Source organism: Perca flavescens, chromosome 14 (genome assembly GCF_004354835.1).
Source record: "Perca flavescens isolate YP-PL-M2 chromosome 14, PFLA_1.0, whole genome shotgun sequence".
Lineage (NCBI taxonomy): Eukaryota > Metazoa > Chordata > Actinopteri > Perciformes > Percidae > Perca > Perca flavescens.
This window is the reverse complement of record NC_041344.1, coordinates 9,249,954-9,265,036: the sequence shown is the minus strand read 5'-3', so window position 1 is coordinate 9,265,036 and position 15,083 is coordinate 9,249,954. Positions and strand designations below refer to the sequence as shown.

The 15,083-nt window shown below is 42.5% G+C and overlaps 1 protein-coding gene across 1 annotated transcript; it reads right to left on the bottom strand.

Annotated features, from left to right (window-relative positions):
• Nucleotides 1–2,449: 2,449 nt before the first annotated feature.
• On the bottom strand, nucleotides 2,450–13,798 carry pou2f2a (POU class 2 homeobox 2a). The gene is made up of 12 exons (XM_028597727.1): nucleotides 13,720–13,798; nucleotides 12,219–12,491; nucleotides 11,330–11,444; nucleotides 10,976–11,067; nucleotides 9,486–9,731; nucleotides 9,206–9,347; nucleotides 8,521–8,669; nucleotides 7,285–7,482; nucleotides 7,090–7,138; nucleotides 6,316–6,457; nucleotides 5,020–5,093; nucleotides 2,450–3,260 (listed from the first exon to the last, which is right to left on the bottom strand). The coding sequence occupies exons 1-12, from the start codon at nucleotides 13,744–13,746 to the stop codon at nucleotides 2,878–2,880; spliced, it is 1,890 nt and encodes a 629-aa protein (XP_028453528.1). The 5' UTR covers nucleotides 13,747–13,798; the 3' UTR covers nucleotides 2,450–2,877.
• Nucleotides 13,799–15,083: the final 1,285 nt, after the last annotated feature.

Here is a 15,083-nt window from a genome sequence, read left to right as displayed (position 1 = left end):
ATTTTTACAAGACAGATGTTTTAGAAATGATCTGCACGCCAAGCAGCAGAAGAGAAAGTTAGAGACTTTAAGTTTGATGGGACAGCTGTTTGAAAACCGGTCCAGGTTGAAAATGACCAGAGTTTTGCTTTAAATGTCTAAAATAAACATTAAGTACTATATTAAGTGCTTTATATTTTGTCCAACATGTTCATGTGACAGAAACCGTGTGTGTGTGTTTTACAGTTTGGTTTGTATGCAAAAGAATTGATCTTTATACCGACACATGCTCACACTAGCACACACACATTCCCACCCACTCACGCACACACGCACGCACACACACATTCACACACAGCGGAGCCACTCGTACAACTTGTGCATTGGTTTGGTTGTTCTATTTGGTATGGTTGTATGTGTAAAAAGTTTTGCTTTTGGTTTTCAGTTTTGGCTTTTTCACAACATTCTGGATCAACTATCTGGGAAGCTACATTTTCACAGGTATTTTGAGCCATAAAGAAAAATTCAAAACCCAGCGCACAACCGAAGAGACAAGAAGATATGAAAATAGGCAACACGTCACCAAAACCCACCACCTCCCCTCCGTCCCTCCCTCCCTCCCTCCCTCCCTCCCTCCTTCCCGCCGCATAATAAGTAGAAAGCAATGAGACAAATCCATACATCATTAACAGACACACTATGGAAAGCAAAAACAAAAATATATATATTCTCAAAGTCAGTTTGTTGAGGTTATTCCATATTTTATCCATCCAGGAAAAAGAAAGTGAGAACAAAGCCGAGGTCGCTGGCAGAGGGAGGGAGGGATCGATTTCTGTCTGTCGATACAAGAACAGCAATCACAGCGAAAGACAAACAGACAGACAGGGGCCTTACTCCCCCCTTTTCTCCCCTCGTCCTCCCCCTCTTTGTTTGTATTTGGTTTAGTTACGGTTCAGTCACTCATACATAATTAGTAGCAGTAGTAGTAGCTTTTGGTTTTGGGTTACTTTTTGGTTTTTTGGTCCGCCGCTTCGAGCGCACCTCCTCCTGCTCCTTTTCCTTCTTCTCCTCCTCCTCCTCCTCCTCCTCTTCTTCTTGCTTTCCCCCTGCAGCTTTTCATACCTTTGGCTCCTCCGCTCCTGACCGCTTCTCCTCTTCTTCTTTTCCTCTTTTCTTTTGGCCCTTTGATCTGATCTTTGGAGACAAAGGAGAGGGGCAGATGGGAGGAAGGGATGGAGGGCAGGGGTTTGGGGGCAGTAAGGGGAACGCCGGTGCTTCACCTCTTTCTTTTGTTCTTTTTTTTTTTTTTTTTTTTTTGGTTTGGACTCTTTCTTATGCTTGTAGTGGGTGTGTATGTGTGTGTTTTTTTTTCCCTTTGACACTGCAGAGGTTTTGTCTGGACACTCGTCTCCTGGGCGAATCAAGAGACAACGCTGCCAGAGGCGATGCTTTGGTATCCAAGAGTGACTGTCTGGTGGTAGATGAGCAGTCTGGAAGATGACATGGTAATGGTACTGGTGTGCATGGGGTGATAATAAATAAAAGAAGCTAAATTATGCTGAATATGATCCCAAGAATGTTTACATCTGCCTTTGGTATCCTTTTTGTAGGCAGTATAAGTACTGTTGAGTGTGTATACTTTTGGTTTAAGCAAACATTAAAATTAACGGTGATGAAAAACATTTTTTTTACATGTAAATAATCCCCAAAACTCAGTGTGGATCTTTTAAAGAGCTAGAAAAACAAAAAAATGACCAATATATTAATTTTTATCTGGATCAAATGAGATTTTCCAACATATATGGTTAGTTTGATCCTATTTACGTGCCAGAAGTGTGAGTTTGGCTACATATTAGGATTTAATGAATACCAGAAAGCCCAGGCATTCACAGAAATGTTATTTTTTATGGCACAGTATGTATGGATTGGCATCTTACCTGATGCTATAGTAATTATAGTAGTAAACCCCACCCGTATGCCACTCCAGGCTGGTGAAAACAAACACCGTCTGTTCTAATGTAAGGTATGTTCATCACTGTAAAGCTGTAAAGAGAGAGGTAGGTAGATATCATGCATGTGGGATCAGCTGTTTAACATTTAACAAACGTATTTGGCAAGAAATACCATAAAGAGATATGAATAAAAAATAAAAAAGTTTTGTATAACTGAAAATGAGAATAAAGGAAATCCTGAGTGAAATGGAAAATGTTTGGCGTGAAGTAGAATGAAGTACTGAACTGATCCTGGAATGATCAGAATGCAAAAGTCTTTTTGAACTAAAGCTTTTCTCTCCGTTTGTTGGTTTTTTGTTGTCTTTTTTGGTTTTCAGTTTTTGGTATTTGGAGATTTTGGTTTTTATCTTTGAAAGTGTGTGTTTCTCTTCTCTTCTCGCATCTTTTCTTTTTTTCAAAATTTGGTTGCAACCACATGACCTTCCGAGCTTGTTAAACAAGTCTTTTTTTTTTTTTTGCCTCCTGTTTCTCACACACAGTTTCACTTCTCATCCCTGCCCTCAGCGAGTTTATTTCTTTTCCAGCTGATAAAAAGCATGATGTTCTTTGCCCGATGCCAAGCAAAAATACTCCTCCACGCCACCTCTACAGCTGTAGATCATTATTTGGTTTCAAATGTCCCCCCTTCCGTTCTGCAGTTCTCTCTGTCCTCCCCATCCTCTTTCTCTCTTTGCTTCCTCCCGTCATCCATCTGTGTATATTTTTGGCTTCAGAAGACTTCAGCGGGGAGACAGAGAAAGAGAGAGACGAAATCAGAGATGGATCAGACAGAGAGATGGCTTTGGTTGAAAGGCGAGGTTGTAAATTTAGATTTTTAAAGCTCCTTTAACTCCTCTTCCTCCTCCTTGTCCTCCTCTGATAGGATACTTTGGCTGTCAGTCAGGAATCACTCGGCCATGGCCCCTCCCAGGGGCGGCGGCGAAGCTTCGCTGAAGGAACAGAAAGAGGCGGGACTTGAACAGGGAGATGCGGACTCCTCAGGGCACGAAGTCGGGCTCATGAGGTTGCTGACACCAGGGGGCGGAGACTGGGAAAAGGAGAGTCTCGGGCCGCCAGAACCACCTCTGCTGCCGCTGACCAGTCCCATGGCAGGCGTGGAGGCTGTCGCCATGGAGCCCGTCACCATGGGGAGGAGGGTGGAGCGGTTTAGGAAGAGGGAGGGGCGAAGGGAAGGAGGTACAGCGGGACCCCCAGGTCCACCCAGAAGCAGGTGAGCCGCTCCCCCCTCCAGGCTGGAGATGGGCAGCTGACCGCTGCTGGCTGCCAGGGCTGGTCGGGATGAAAGAGAGGAAGAAGAGGGGACGAGTGAGTACAGTGGTGGAGGAAGGACAGGAAGACGGAAGATGGAAACAGAAACAGAGATAAGAGAAGGTTTGAGAAGAGGACGAGTGAAAGAAATCAGAATAATTTCGGCGGTACAAAGCAGTTCCTTTGTTGACTATTTGTTGTGTGTATTAACAGGGACACTAATCCTGGTATTGCATTTTTGAATCTGGAAAAGCCATTTTTCAATTGTGTGAGTGCTTCAGACAAAACATACAGACATACTGTACATACATTCAATATCACTGTATTGACACGGAGGTCTCAGAGACAGAAATCTCCAAACCTGCAGATAAAACCCAAACTATCTGCATGGATAGATACCTTTAGAGGTAAATAAGAAAACATGTTTTTCTGTAATTTGGGTGTACTGACTTATTAGAAGTCATGAATACTATAACCCTATATTGCAAGGAGACTGACAACAAAGATATAAGTAATATCACATCCATACAGGGATAGTAGTATACAGTTGTTAAAACATAATAAAATATATGACGCACTGGTATCGGATCGGTACTCGGTATCGGCCGATACGCAAGTTCAGGTATTGGGATCGGTATCAGGAAGCAAAAAATGGTATCGGGCCATCTCTACATGCACATGCTGATAAGATGGAGTCTGATGCTTGTGAAAGTGTGAACATGAACTTCGGTTTCATTCTGTTGACTGTCTGCACACAAAACCACGCCATCGCCACACAACTAAAATGAAATAAAATCAACAGTAGAGGGCACACTGGTCATAGAAAAACATATTGGTGACCTAAAGAGATTTACTTTAGATATTGATATGAGAAATAAGACCGCAACACTAAAAATAATCTTGTATTCTTCTGCAGAATTACTGCAGCAAACATGGCAGAATAACCCGTCTATCAGTCAGAGCTCCTCTCTAACAGAGAGTGACACGTGCTGACTTTTGAATTCCAGTGTAATAGTCAACCCTTTCATCCATTACAGGACCATGAGTGTAAACATTCATAGCGTGTGGGCCCCAGAGGGATTCAAAACGCTTAATTCCAATCCCCTCTTTTCACCGAGGCTCCTCTTTCTTCTCTCCTTCAGCCTATAACTCTATCAGAGCCGGCAGTGCCAGAGCTGCAGTTTCCATAACAGACTGTATCCTTCTCATCCACACATGGCCTGGAGGGGGCCGGCTCTGAATCTCGCCAAACAGAGCGGGAGAAAAAGGGGAAGGTCTGAATCGGCGCTATAGGAAGATGGATCACATGAAGGATTCAAAGCTGAGCTCAACGAAACCTTATTTGGGATGCTTAATTGATTTGGCAGCAGATCGTGTCTCTTTTGAAAAAGGGGAATTTTTGAGTGGAAACTAGTTATTTAGCCAACAGGCCTCGATACTAAGAGGGAGGGGATTGTGCCTGTTGAACTCTTTCCTGTAAGCTGACTTGGCCTTCTGAGCTTTGCCATAAGGGGCTCTTGTCACTTTGTAATAATAGCAGGCTATTGTATGAGAATCAAATTGAATCTTTCATCATACTGAGCGATTCAAAACGTTTTTGCTGAGAGGGAGGAGTGTTGTCGCTGTTGGCTACCGTTGTCCGAAGCTGCAAGGAAATTCATTTTGGACAGTATGGATGAAGGGTGAAATGGGAAGTGGTCTTTAGAAATCATGAAGACTCGCTGGGCTGGAGGGGACAGTCTGCATGCACCAACACACACACACATACATGCACACACACCTTGCATGGTAGCCAGGGGATTGCTGCCAATGAGGGCCTGGTTCATCCCTGTGCTTACGCCCATCATTGTGTTCCTGAAATGTGGATGGACCGCAAATTCAAACAAACGAAAAATTCACACATGTAGAGAAACAGTCGGCAGGCTAAGTGACGTAAACCCAACGTACTGATCGGTGACCTGACCGCTTCAAACTCTCAAGTCTTGTGTTTGATAGTGTTAATTGAGGCACCAGCAGCATCTTGCATATCTTTAGTGCAGCACCTGCCATTTTCTATCTGTGTCCAAACTGCACGGCTTAGCTTGTCCACATAACGGCATAATTGCAGTAAAAATGGTGCAGCAGCAATCTGACATGTCTTCAACTGCTGAATACCATGGTGGAGGTGGTGGAGTGTTGACAGTTTTACTTATTCAAAAACAACTCAAGCACTCCAAAATGTGTAAAGAAAACTAATATAAATAGTCATAGTCATAGATGTAATTAAATAACAAAAGTATTTTAGCCATATTTGTGCTTGGATACAGCAGAGTAAATATGACTTCCCCAAAGAATCACTCTTTTAAATTGAAAGAAAACATGTTTCTCTTTTTCATCTAGGGCTGTAACTAATGATGACTTGTAGCATCATTTTTTCAGTAGATTTTGTTCTTGTTTTCATTTTAAACAAATTGTATATCAGAATACAATACACATTTTTTTTATTGGTTCAATCTGTCACTTAAACCCCCCAAAACAATTCCAGTGCTGGTTCCATGGTATCAGAATTTTGGAGAGTCGTCATGGAAACATGAATTGGTCATGTGACAAGGGCTGGGAAGAACAGGCAGCCAGGTGACAGTACTCTGATCCAATGCACATCACAATTGTCAGATTGACAGCACTCTAGCCCAATATAATGGGGCGTGGGGGGCAATCATATTTCAGGGGGGCCGGTGCCACCCCTTGCCCACCTTCCAGCCTCGCCCCTGTCAACAGTTGAGTACCAAAAATATAAATTTTACAATCATACAAATTTAATAAAAAGCAGAAGATTCTCACATTTGAGACTGGAAACTGGAGAGTGTTTGCTTTTGTTTTAATGACTTAAAAGACTGATATTTGTTCCTGCTGTACTCCGCCCCCCCCCGCCCCCCACCTTGTTACTCTAGTGGCCAAAGCAAATGAGCACATGTAAATATAAAATAAAAACCAAGTGTATCGTTTTTGATCTCGGATGAAAACGGCACTGACTGAAGATAAGCTATATATAAGATAACCAGCATGTTTTTATTTATTTATTTAGATTAACACTCACCCGCTGTTGAGGCCGTGGGCCCCGAGGCTGGGAGGGGCGGGGCTAGCTGTGCTGTGAGGGGGCGGGGTCACAGAAGAAGAGGTGGAGCCTACTGCAGCCGAGCTGACGGGAGTCATGGGGCAGGATGCTGAAGAACTGGCAGCTGAGGGGAAGTGAAGAAGAGGGATATTGGTGCCATGTGGCAGGTTTGTTGTCGCTGTGCGGATGAGTTACAGCGTTATTACTGAATAAACACTTTGGTGACACAGTTCTTCATCAGGATCCTGAGCCTTTTGAGCATCTTCTTTAACTTCATTCACTACAGACCGGAGAGAGAAGTTTGCGACTTGAAAGTATTAGCCTTGGCTCAATGGGCCAATAAATTTCCAGCTGTGTTTGTTACCTGTCAGGCCATCTGTCATATCTGTGAAGCCTGGGATAGCTCACACTGTAGCCAAGGTCCATAAATCATAAGGACAAGTCATGACTCATGGAGGTAAACAACTCAAGATGGGACCAGTGCTTCCATGTTGGTGTCAACAAAACATCATTGTTTTCTATTTCAATCTTCCTCTCGCAGAAATCATTTTTCTAAAGTCTTCAGTGTTTCATCAAACCAGCGAAAAGGCTCCGGCATTACAGAAATATCAACTTCTTCCAAATAACGTCAGGACCAGTTTAATCTTCCTGTGACTGACCTTAGGGTTCCAAAAACACAACGGGGAAGCACGGCTCTAACCTTTAATAATTCATTGATGAGAACGTACACGGGCACAAACAGTAATTACAGCTCACCTGTTGTGCTGAGGCAGGTGGTGACCTGGGACAGACCCTGACTCGATATCTGGAGAGGGACAGAGGGAAAAGAGGAAATCAGAAAATACTTCCATCCATCTGTGAAACAAATATCAGGCCAACTTCTGAAATTACACCAAAAAAAAAATAGAAAAGTGGTAAAGTAAGAATCAGTGGATGTATGGTGGACTGTACCATGTGCGGGCTGTAGCAGGGGGCTTTGTGTGTCACAACAGGCGAGGTCTGGCTGGGCAGGGGAGGGGTGGTGCTGCTGGAGGGGTTGATGCGTTTCTCTTTCTGCCTGCGGTTGCAGAACCAAACACGAATCACCTCTTTCTCCATGTTGAGCTGCTCCGCCATGAGCAAGATCTCCTCCGAGGTAGGCTTCTGGTTCTGGGGAGGAAAACATCAGACTGATGAGTAAATGGACAGATGAGTAGATACTGAAACCCATGCAGGCTTCTGTCGGAAAGAAAAGGAGTGACAATACTCGCCTAACCCTTTAATGCGTTTAATTCAATAAAGCACTCAACTTGATGGCAATCCTTAAACCATTTGTCTTTAACAATGTTCTGGTGTCAAAATGTCAAAAATCATAAAAAGCTTTGTTGTTTTTCAAATGTTTTTCTCTAAAACGTTTATATGCATGACTTTGAGTATTTCTACACTGTGCTATTGGTCATTTTAGTTAAGTAATAGATCTGAATACTATAAAAATGAATGCTTAGACTCTTAGACATTTTTAAATCCGCTACCTGCACCATTCTGTATAACTCAGATCTACAATAAATACCACACCTTTCAGATCTCAGTTAGAAATTCAAAATGCATTTTGATGTTATTTCACTAAATGCTATAATATTATTTTGTGGATATGTCAATCTCCTTGGGCTAGTCTATTTCATGAATGTATTAAGAGAATGGTCTATATCTATATTCACGACGTTCCACTTGCGGGATTGCTCTCGTTCTGACGAAAATTTTCCCGGATGTCCCGTTCCCTTCTGCTTTCTCTATGTTGTAATTTTAAACTCCGGTCGACTTATGAGGACTCTGGTTAACTGCTCCTCAGATCTCTGCAGGGTAAATCCAGACAGCTAGCTAGACTATCTGTCCAATCTGAGTTTTCTGTTGCACGACTAAAAGAACGTTTGAAAGTACACTTTCCACCAAAACAAGTTCCTTCCCAAGGCTATTGTGCAGAGGCTGCGTGGCTGCGCTCTGCGCTTAGTACCGCCCAAGACGATGGTGATTGGTTTCTAGAAATGCCAATAAACCAGAGCACGATTTTCTCCCATCCCAGATTGCTATGTGGACTAGCCATACCCTCCTATGCAGAGCTGCGGAGGAAGGTCTGGCAATGCGAGACAACCCTGGGCAGACGGACAGATACGGTTTTCTATATGCTGGGTAAATAAAACAATCTCCTACCATGTGGAAGTTGCGCTCTAAGGCCACTCGCACGTTGGTCTCGATGCTGGTGCGTTTCTTCCTGCGTCGGCCGGATAGACCCTCGATGCCTAACATGGGGGAGGAGAGAGAAGACGGGCTGGGCAGCATGCTGTCCACTGCCATGGTTTCTGATGGAGGGAAAGACACAGAGAGGAAAGAGAAAGAATTAAAGAGAGACATGAAGACATTCACAGAAAGCACAGAAAAATGCATGCAGTGAAGACAAGTCTGTTTGAAGTAAAAGAACTTTCACAGTTTTTTGCACTTAACTCATATGGTGAAAACCTTTTTAAAACTTTAGACTTATAGTACTGGTGCTGACATACAGAATTGCTCAGAAGTACTCTGTGTCATTTGAATAGATTCAATTCTACAAAAATGTCTGTATTATAAATATATCAAAATACCATATTATCAAATAATTAAGAATAGAGACAATGAGAGTCTTCGGTTAACAATATTTTAAAAAATAACTGCCATCTATCCGTGCAATTTCTTTAAGAGCTTAGTTAAGTTTAAGAGGTAATTTCTGAAACTTTGAAGTCGTGCAAAATGATTGACTACAGGGAACAAACTCTGCTTTCTCGATGTTTCCTGGTGACAGACCAGTGTCCGCGGTCAATCAAGTTAAGGACACCTGCTCTGATAAGTTCTGGATGTTTACCTGCATCACTCAGCCACTTCTCGAGCAGTGGTTTCAGCTTGCACATGTTCTTAAAGCTCAGGTTGAGGGCTTCAAATCGAGAGATGGTGGTCTGGCTGAAGTCGTTGCCATACAGTTTGCCCATAGCAACGCCGACATCTCCCTGACAGAGACAGATAAACAGTGTTAGAAATGGACACACACACACACACACACACACACACACACACACACACACACACACACACACACACACACACACACACACACACACACACTCTCCCTCTTATCTGCCTTTTACCTGGGTGAATCCCAGCTTGATGCGTCGCTGTTTGAAGGTACGGGCAAACTGCTCCAGTTCCTCCAGGTCGCTGGGCTCTTCTCCCATGTGACCCCCATGAGCTCCGGGAGTCAAGCCGGATGTCAGCGAGGAAGCAATGGCGCTGCTGGACGCTGAGGTGGCTCCTACAGATGTCACAACACTGCCGCCGCCGCCGCCACTGCTGCTGCTGCTTCCAACGACCACAACGTCGCTGCTCTTCTCCCTCTGTAATATCAGGTAGATAGAAATTGTAAATAAGAAGCTTCATTCAAATACACACTATTTTATGTGTGGAGGTTGAGCATGTGAAGCCAAAGAAAGTAAAATAATCCTTAACCCTGCAGGTGTTAATACTAATAGCTTACACTCTTTTATATCATGGGTTTTTCTTTACTGATGGTAGTGCCCAGCTGTAGTATTTAAAAAAAAAAAAAAATTGTAAAATTTTGTTTTAAAAGGTGCAGTTATTATTATTATTATTATTATTTGTATTACTGCTAAAGTATACAGAGCTGTCCAGGCATTAATAAAATGTATTCTCTGAAAAATGACAAATGTGTTATCACTTTACAGGAATTGAAATAATATACATATGAGGTGATCAGCTGAGAAACATGCATAAACAATAATTTGACCCTGGGTGCATTGACAAATTATACAGATTTGGAAGGAATCATGCACAACAAACATGTTTCTAAACAGGAGAAAAAGACTATAAATGGAATATTTGGAGACAGAGTTTAACCTCGGCCTGCCACAACAAGATGACACACACAGTTTGTTAAAGCAGGAATTTGATCCTGCGGGCTTTGGGAGTACCAACTAATTGACCAGACATCATGCACCATGATACCTGCTGCTACACGCCTAATTTGCATTCATCGTTTCTGTGCATAAAATACATGAACAAGCAGGGAACACCTGCCATTGTGTTTGACACGACTTCATCACGGCTTAATGAAAAATCTATAACGGCCCTCGGATGTGTGAGGACGCATTCATGCATTATGTTATAGAAGATCAAGGCTTAGGACGCAAGGTGAGCTGTGTGAATATATCATCAAGATTCAAAATCATTGGACTCAGAGACAGCGTCTATTATGAAAAGAACCTGCGATAGAATATGTTTTGTGTAAAGCAGCTACCTCGACAGATTGTCGCAGCAGATATTCGCTGTTTTTGTAAATATATAGAGTGATTTTGGATTCCTAAAGCAGAGCACAACTTAAAGAACACTCAATTGTGTTTTGCATTCTGCAAGACGTTTGCAGCATATGACGGCTGATAGTGGTGAACGTCAGTCTGACAGACACCCTGTGGGGCAGAAATGAAACATCTATTCAAGTTGCATGAAAATAACTAGTCCCACCTGTCACGTAGTTATGTTCTGTAGTTTCCCATGGTACCTCTTGCTCTTATTTTCTCTCCCTCCCATCTCTCACACACACTCACACAAAGAGATTTTCTACCTGTGCTTGGAGTCCCAGGCGAGGTGGGGTTGTCAGTAGTCCCCCTGGGCTTTGCTGAGGTAGCTGAATCAGATTTGGTGTCGAGAGCAAACCTGTGAAAGGAAGAGCAAGCAATGAACAAACCAAACAACCAATCAAATGATTAAATAAATAATAAAAGGAACCAGTAAAGCAATCGGCTAAGGAACAAAACAATACAAACACGTCAACAACGAGTGATTTACTCTAAATTGAAACTAGAAATATTTAGTGAATTTCTGGTGGTTTGAAAATTCTTCAGAGTAATGGCTCTGTGGTTGCCAGTGTGTATTTTATTTTAAATCATTAGAACTGGAGAGCAGAAGTTGACTTCACCCTGCTGCGACTGCTGTGCCTGTGCTGGCTGAGACAGGAGGAACTGGGCAGGAGACTGGAGATGATGGCCCGGCATCAAAACCAGCTGCTGGAGCTGCAACAGCTGCTGGATGTCCTGCAACAAAGACACAGCTATGTTTTAATATACAGCACAAATAAACTGTCAAACTGACAGCCAAAGATTTGAAAAAAAAAAACAAAGTGTGAAAAGTGCAACTCACAGAGTTGTTAATTGTAGAAATATTTTATTAACAAAATGTGTGTATGTGCTCGTTGCAAAAGAGCTGTGTTAGTCATTGAGGAAGTGGTTAAAAGTACTACATGTGACCTCGGATGCACAGAAAGTTAAGCTTAAGTCATAAAAATAGTTTAGGCTCTTAGGGTTAGGGTTATAGAGGTGGCACAGAGGTGCATTGTTTGAAGGTTGCGAGAACAGAAAAGGAAGTTGCACCACACGAGACCCCGACCTTGGCATGTGTGTCTGTGAAGATACCAATTTCTGTCTAGAAACAAGAAAACACCCCACCTATGAGGATAAGATAAAAGCTTGAGGGAGAGAACAGATCAGAGCTCATAATTCGGAGGACAACTTGGTGGACCAGCTCTGACTTGATGTCTGATTGCTAGGGAAACCTAGTCTATGTCTATGAACCAACAGCTGTGTTGTAACCTCTTATGCTGGACTCAGTAAACTTTGCTTAACTGAACTCTTCGTCTCAGATTGATCCTTGTGTTTTGGTAAACATTAAGTCAGATTAAAGAAGGCGTGGGAATTAGGTAATTGGAGTCAGATTTCTCAGGCCTATGGGCCTTATTTTGGGCATGTATTTTGTCAATGTGATTGAGTAAAAAGGTACATGCTGTTCATTAAAGCACTGTCTGTTCATACCTGGGCTGTGAGCTGGATTGGTTGTGACAGGGCCAGCTGCGGTGGAGGCGGGACAGTTTGTTCCTGTTTGGTTTGATGTTGCTGCTGTTGCTGATGGGATTGTGATTGGTTCTGCTGCTGCTGCTGGTGTTGCTGGTTGGCTTGATGCTGCGCGGCGGCGTGGGCAGCATGAGCGGCGTGGGCGGCGTTCGACTGCTGAACGGCGGCCGCCAGGAGCTGAGCCTGGGCCTGTTGGAGGAGCAGCTGCTGCTGGGCCGGGAGGAGAGCAGCAAGCTGGGGGGAGAGCAGGAGGAGGGAAAATGGGGGCGATGGCAAAGAGGCGAGAGAGAGAAATGAAAACAGCGATGGCAAATGAGGTAAAGATGCAGGAAGGGGATGAAAGGTAGGAAAAGGACGAGAGAACGATCACGTAAAGGGAGAATAAAATGAAGTGGAGACATAAAAAAAAGTCAGGAGAGAGAACAAAGAGCAGTGTCAGCGAAGCATTCGAGGAATAAAGGTGTAGGCGAATCTGTAAAAGCATGACCGAGCAAGACAAGCAAGAAAATCCACTTAACTTAAAGAACATTCAGCTCAGGTATTTCTCTCTAATGGTAATACTGTACTCTCTGAGAGTTTTTTTCTACTTGTTGTGCAAGTTTATTCTTGTCCTTTAAAGGCACTTATGTACTTACACCGAATATTTTCCTTTGTGTTAGTGCACTCTGAAGTTAACATTAAGAACTAAATGAAGGGACTAGGGGGGGGGGAATCAATAGTATAGTATCGCAACATTTTCCGTGGCAATCCTGTATCGATACACAGACGGCAAGTATCAATCTATTATTATATATGTGTTGGTCAGTTTGTCTGCTTGACAATCACATTTTTGCAGCAATTAAATTGAAGTGAGATGAAAAAACAGAAATGTATCTTTTTAGATAAAAACAGATGTTGACAAAGTTTCATTTTGGGGACATCATTTGAAATTTGGAAAAATTTGAAGTTGGAAAAAGGTAATACATTGCAATATATCGCAGAATATTGCAATATGTTTAAAATCGCATCATATCGTCATACCTCTGGTGATTCCCACCCCTAGAAGGGACGTTCACACGAAAGCATGTTTGGAACGGCTTATATTCATGGAGCATTTAACTATTCAATTTGTTGAGAGCAATTTTAAATTGTTGATACAAACTAAAAATGACCACTGATGTGGACATTTTGTGTCAACTTTTGTTTAAAAGTGACGTTTAAAGGATCAAATGGTCCTGGATTGTAGATTAAAACGCTACATTTTAAAGTTCTGTATATGCTGTGCTCAGTAGTCAGGTGCTTTATTTCCAAAGCAGTTTTTTCATTTAAAGTCCAGAAAAGCGTCACTGATACACAGAATTAATTAACTGAACTTTCCTGCTTTAAAAATCTTTAAAAAAAAGTTGGCCCAGAAGGGGGTATTCAAATCTGGTCTAAAGTGTGTTTATGTGTGTGTGTGTGTGTGTGTGTGTTGTCGTCTCACCCCTGCTAGCTGACTGCCAGCCAGCATCAGCTGTGTGTGGTGGTGTTGTTGCTGTTGTTGTTGTTGCTGCTGTTGTTGCTGCTGCTGCTGTTGTTGTAGCTGTTGTTGTTGCTGTTGTTGTAGCTGTTGTTGTTGCTGTTGTTGTAGCTGTTGTTGTTGTTGTTGTTGTTGTTGTAGCTGTTGGGAGGGAGTTGCAGGAGGAACGGTGCTATGGGTCATCTCAGCGCTCTGCTCGCTCTTTCCCTAAAGTAGATCACAAAGGCACATTTTCTGTTAGTAACTGCATTAATCCAAGAAAGGTTTTTAAAGGTCCCATGACATGGTGCTCTTTGGATGCTTCAAATTCAGCGTTGGTGCAGAATTACAGCCACTAGAGCCAGTCCCACAATGAGCTTTCCTTGGGTGGAGGACCTGACCAACTGCCACTTTGCTCGTTTGAAAGCCATGATGTCTCTCTCTCATGGGTTGGCCAAATTCTCTGGGCGGGCAAAGCAGAGAAAGGGGAGGTAACCTTGCTCCTTATGACCTCATAAGGAGAAGATTCCAGATCGGCCCATCTGAGCTTTCATTTTCTCAAAGGCAGAGCAGGATAGCCAGGGCTCGGTTTACACCTATCACCATTTCTAGCCACTGGGGGGACCATAGGCAGGCTGGGGGAATGCATATTAATGTTAAAAAACCTCATAAAGTGAAATGTTCATGCCATGGGACCTTTAAAGCAACTTTGCTGCATCACATTCATACTGTAACACACACTCAGATCTCAAAGCTAATTGTCAAGTACAGCTATTGCCGTCTACTACTGACAATCTGACTTCTGTGTTGTTTTGCTGGTGCACCCAAAAGTTTTCTAATCTCACACTAAACCAAATTGAACTGCCGTTAAACGTGACAAAAAAATGCCAGGCATTCAACTCAAGATGGCCAAGTTTGAAAATCATGGGGTTGAAATGAAATACTGTTTTTACAGTCCAAATAAGATGCACTAATCCTCTTGAAAATCCCACAAGTCTGTCCCCAAAATGATACTTAGAGGTAGACCAGTAACGCAAATCCAAAAAGATTCTTGTTGTTGTTGCCTTTTACATAACTGTGAGAAAATGTCAATCAACTTGTGCACACACATTAGTGATTAAAGCCAGTTTGACACATATTTCTTTTAGCTATTTTTCACGTGCAAACATAAAAATTTAGACTTCATCTCAAAGTACATTTCTGCCTTAATTCTTTGCATTTTGCTTTTCTCACACATACATACTCAGGTCTTAAAACACTGAGACAGATCGATGCAAAATGTAACAAACATTCAACAGAAACTTAACTTTAAGTAGCTGCATAACTATGAGTGCTGCAAAGCTAAAGTT

Excerpts from the sequence above, each read along its gene's own strand:
- pou2f2a (XM_028597727.1), bottom strand. The coding sequence starts at position 13,746 with ATGCTGGCTGGCAGTCAGCTAGCAGGG. Across the intron at positions 9,732-10,975 it reads GCCTGGGACTCCAAGCACAG|AGGGAGAAGAGCAGCGACGT; the intron begins GTAGAAAATCTC and ends CTGATATTACAG. Across the intron at positions 7,139-7,284 it reads CCTGCTACAGCCCGCACATG|ATATCGAGTCAGGGTCTGTC; the intron begins GTACAGTCCACC and ends GTCCCTCTCCAG.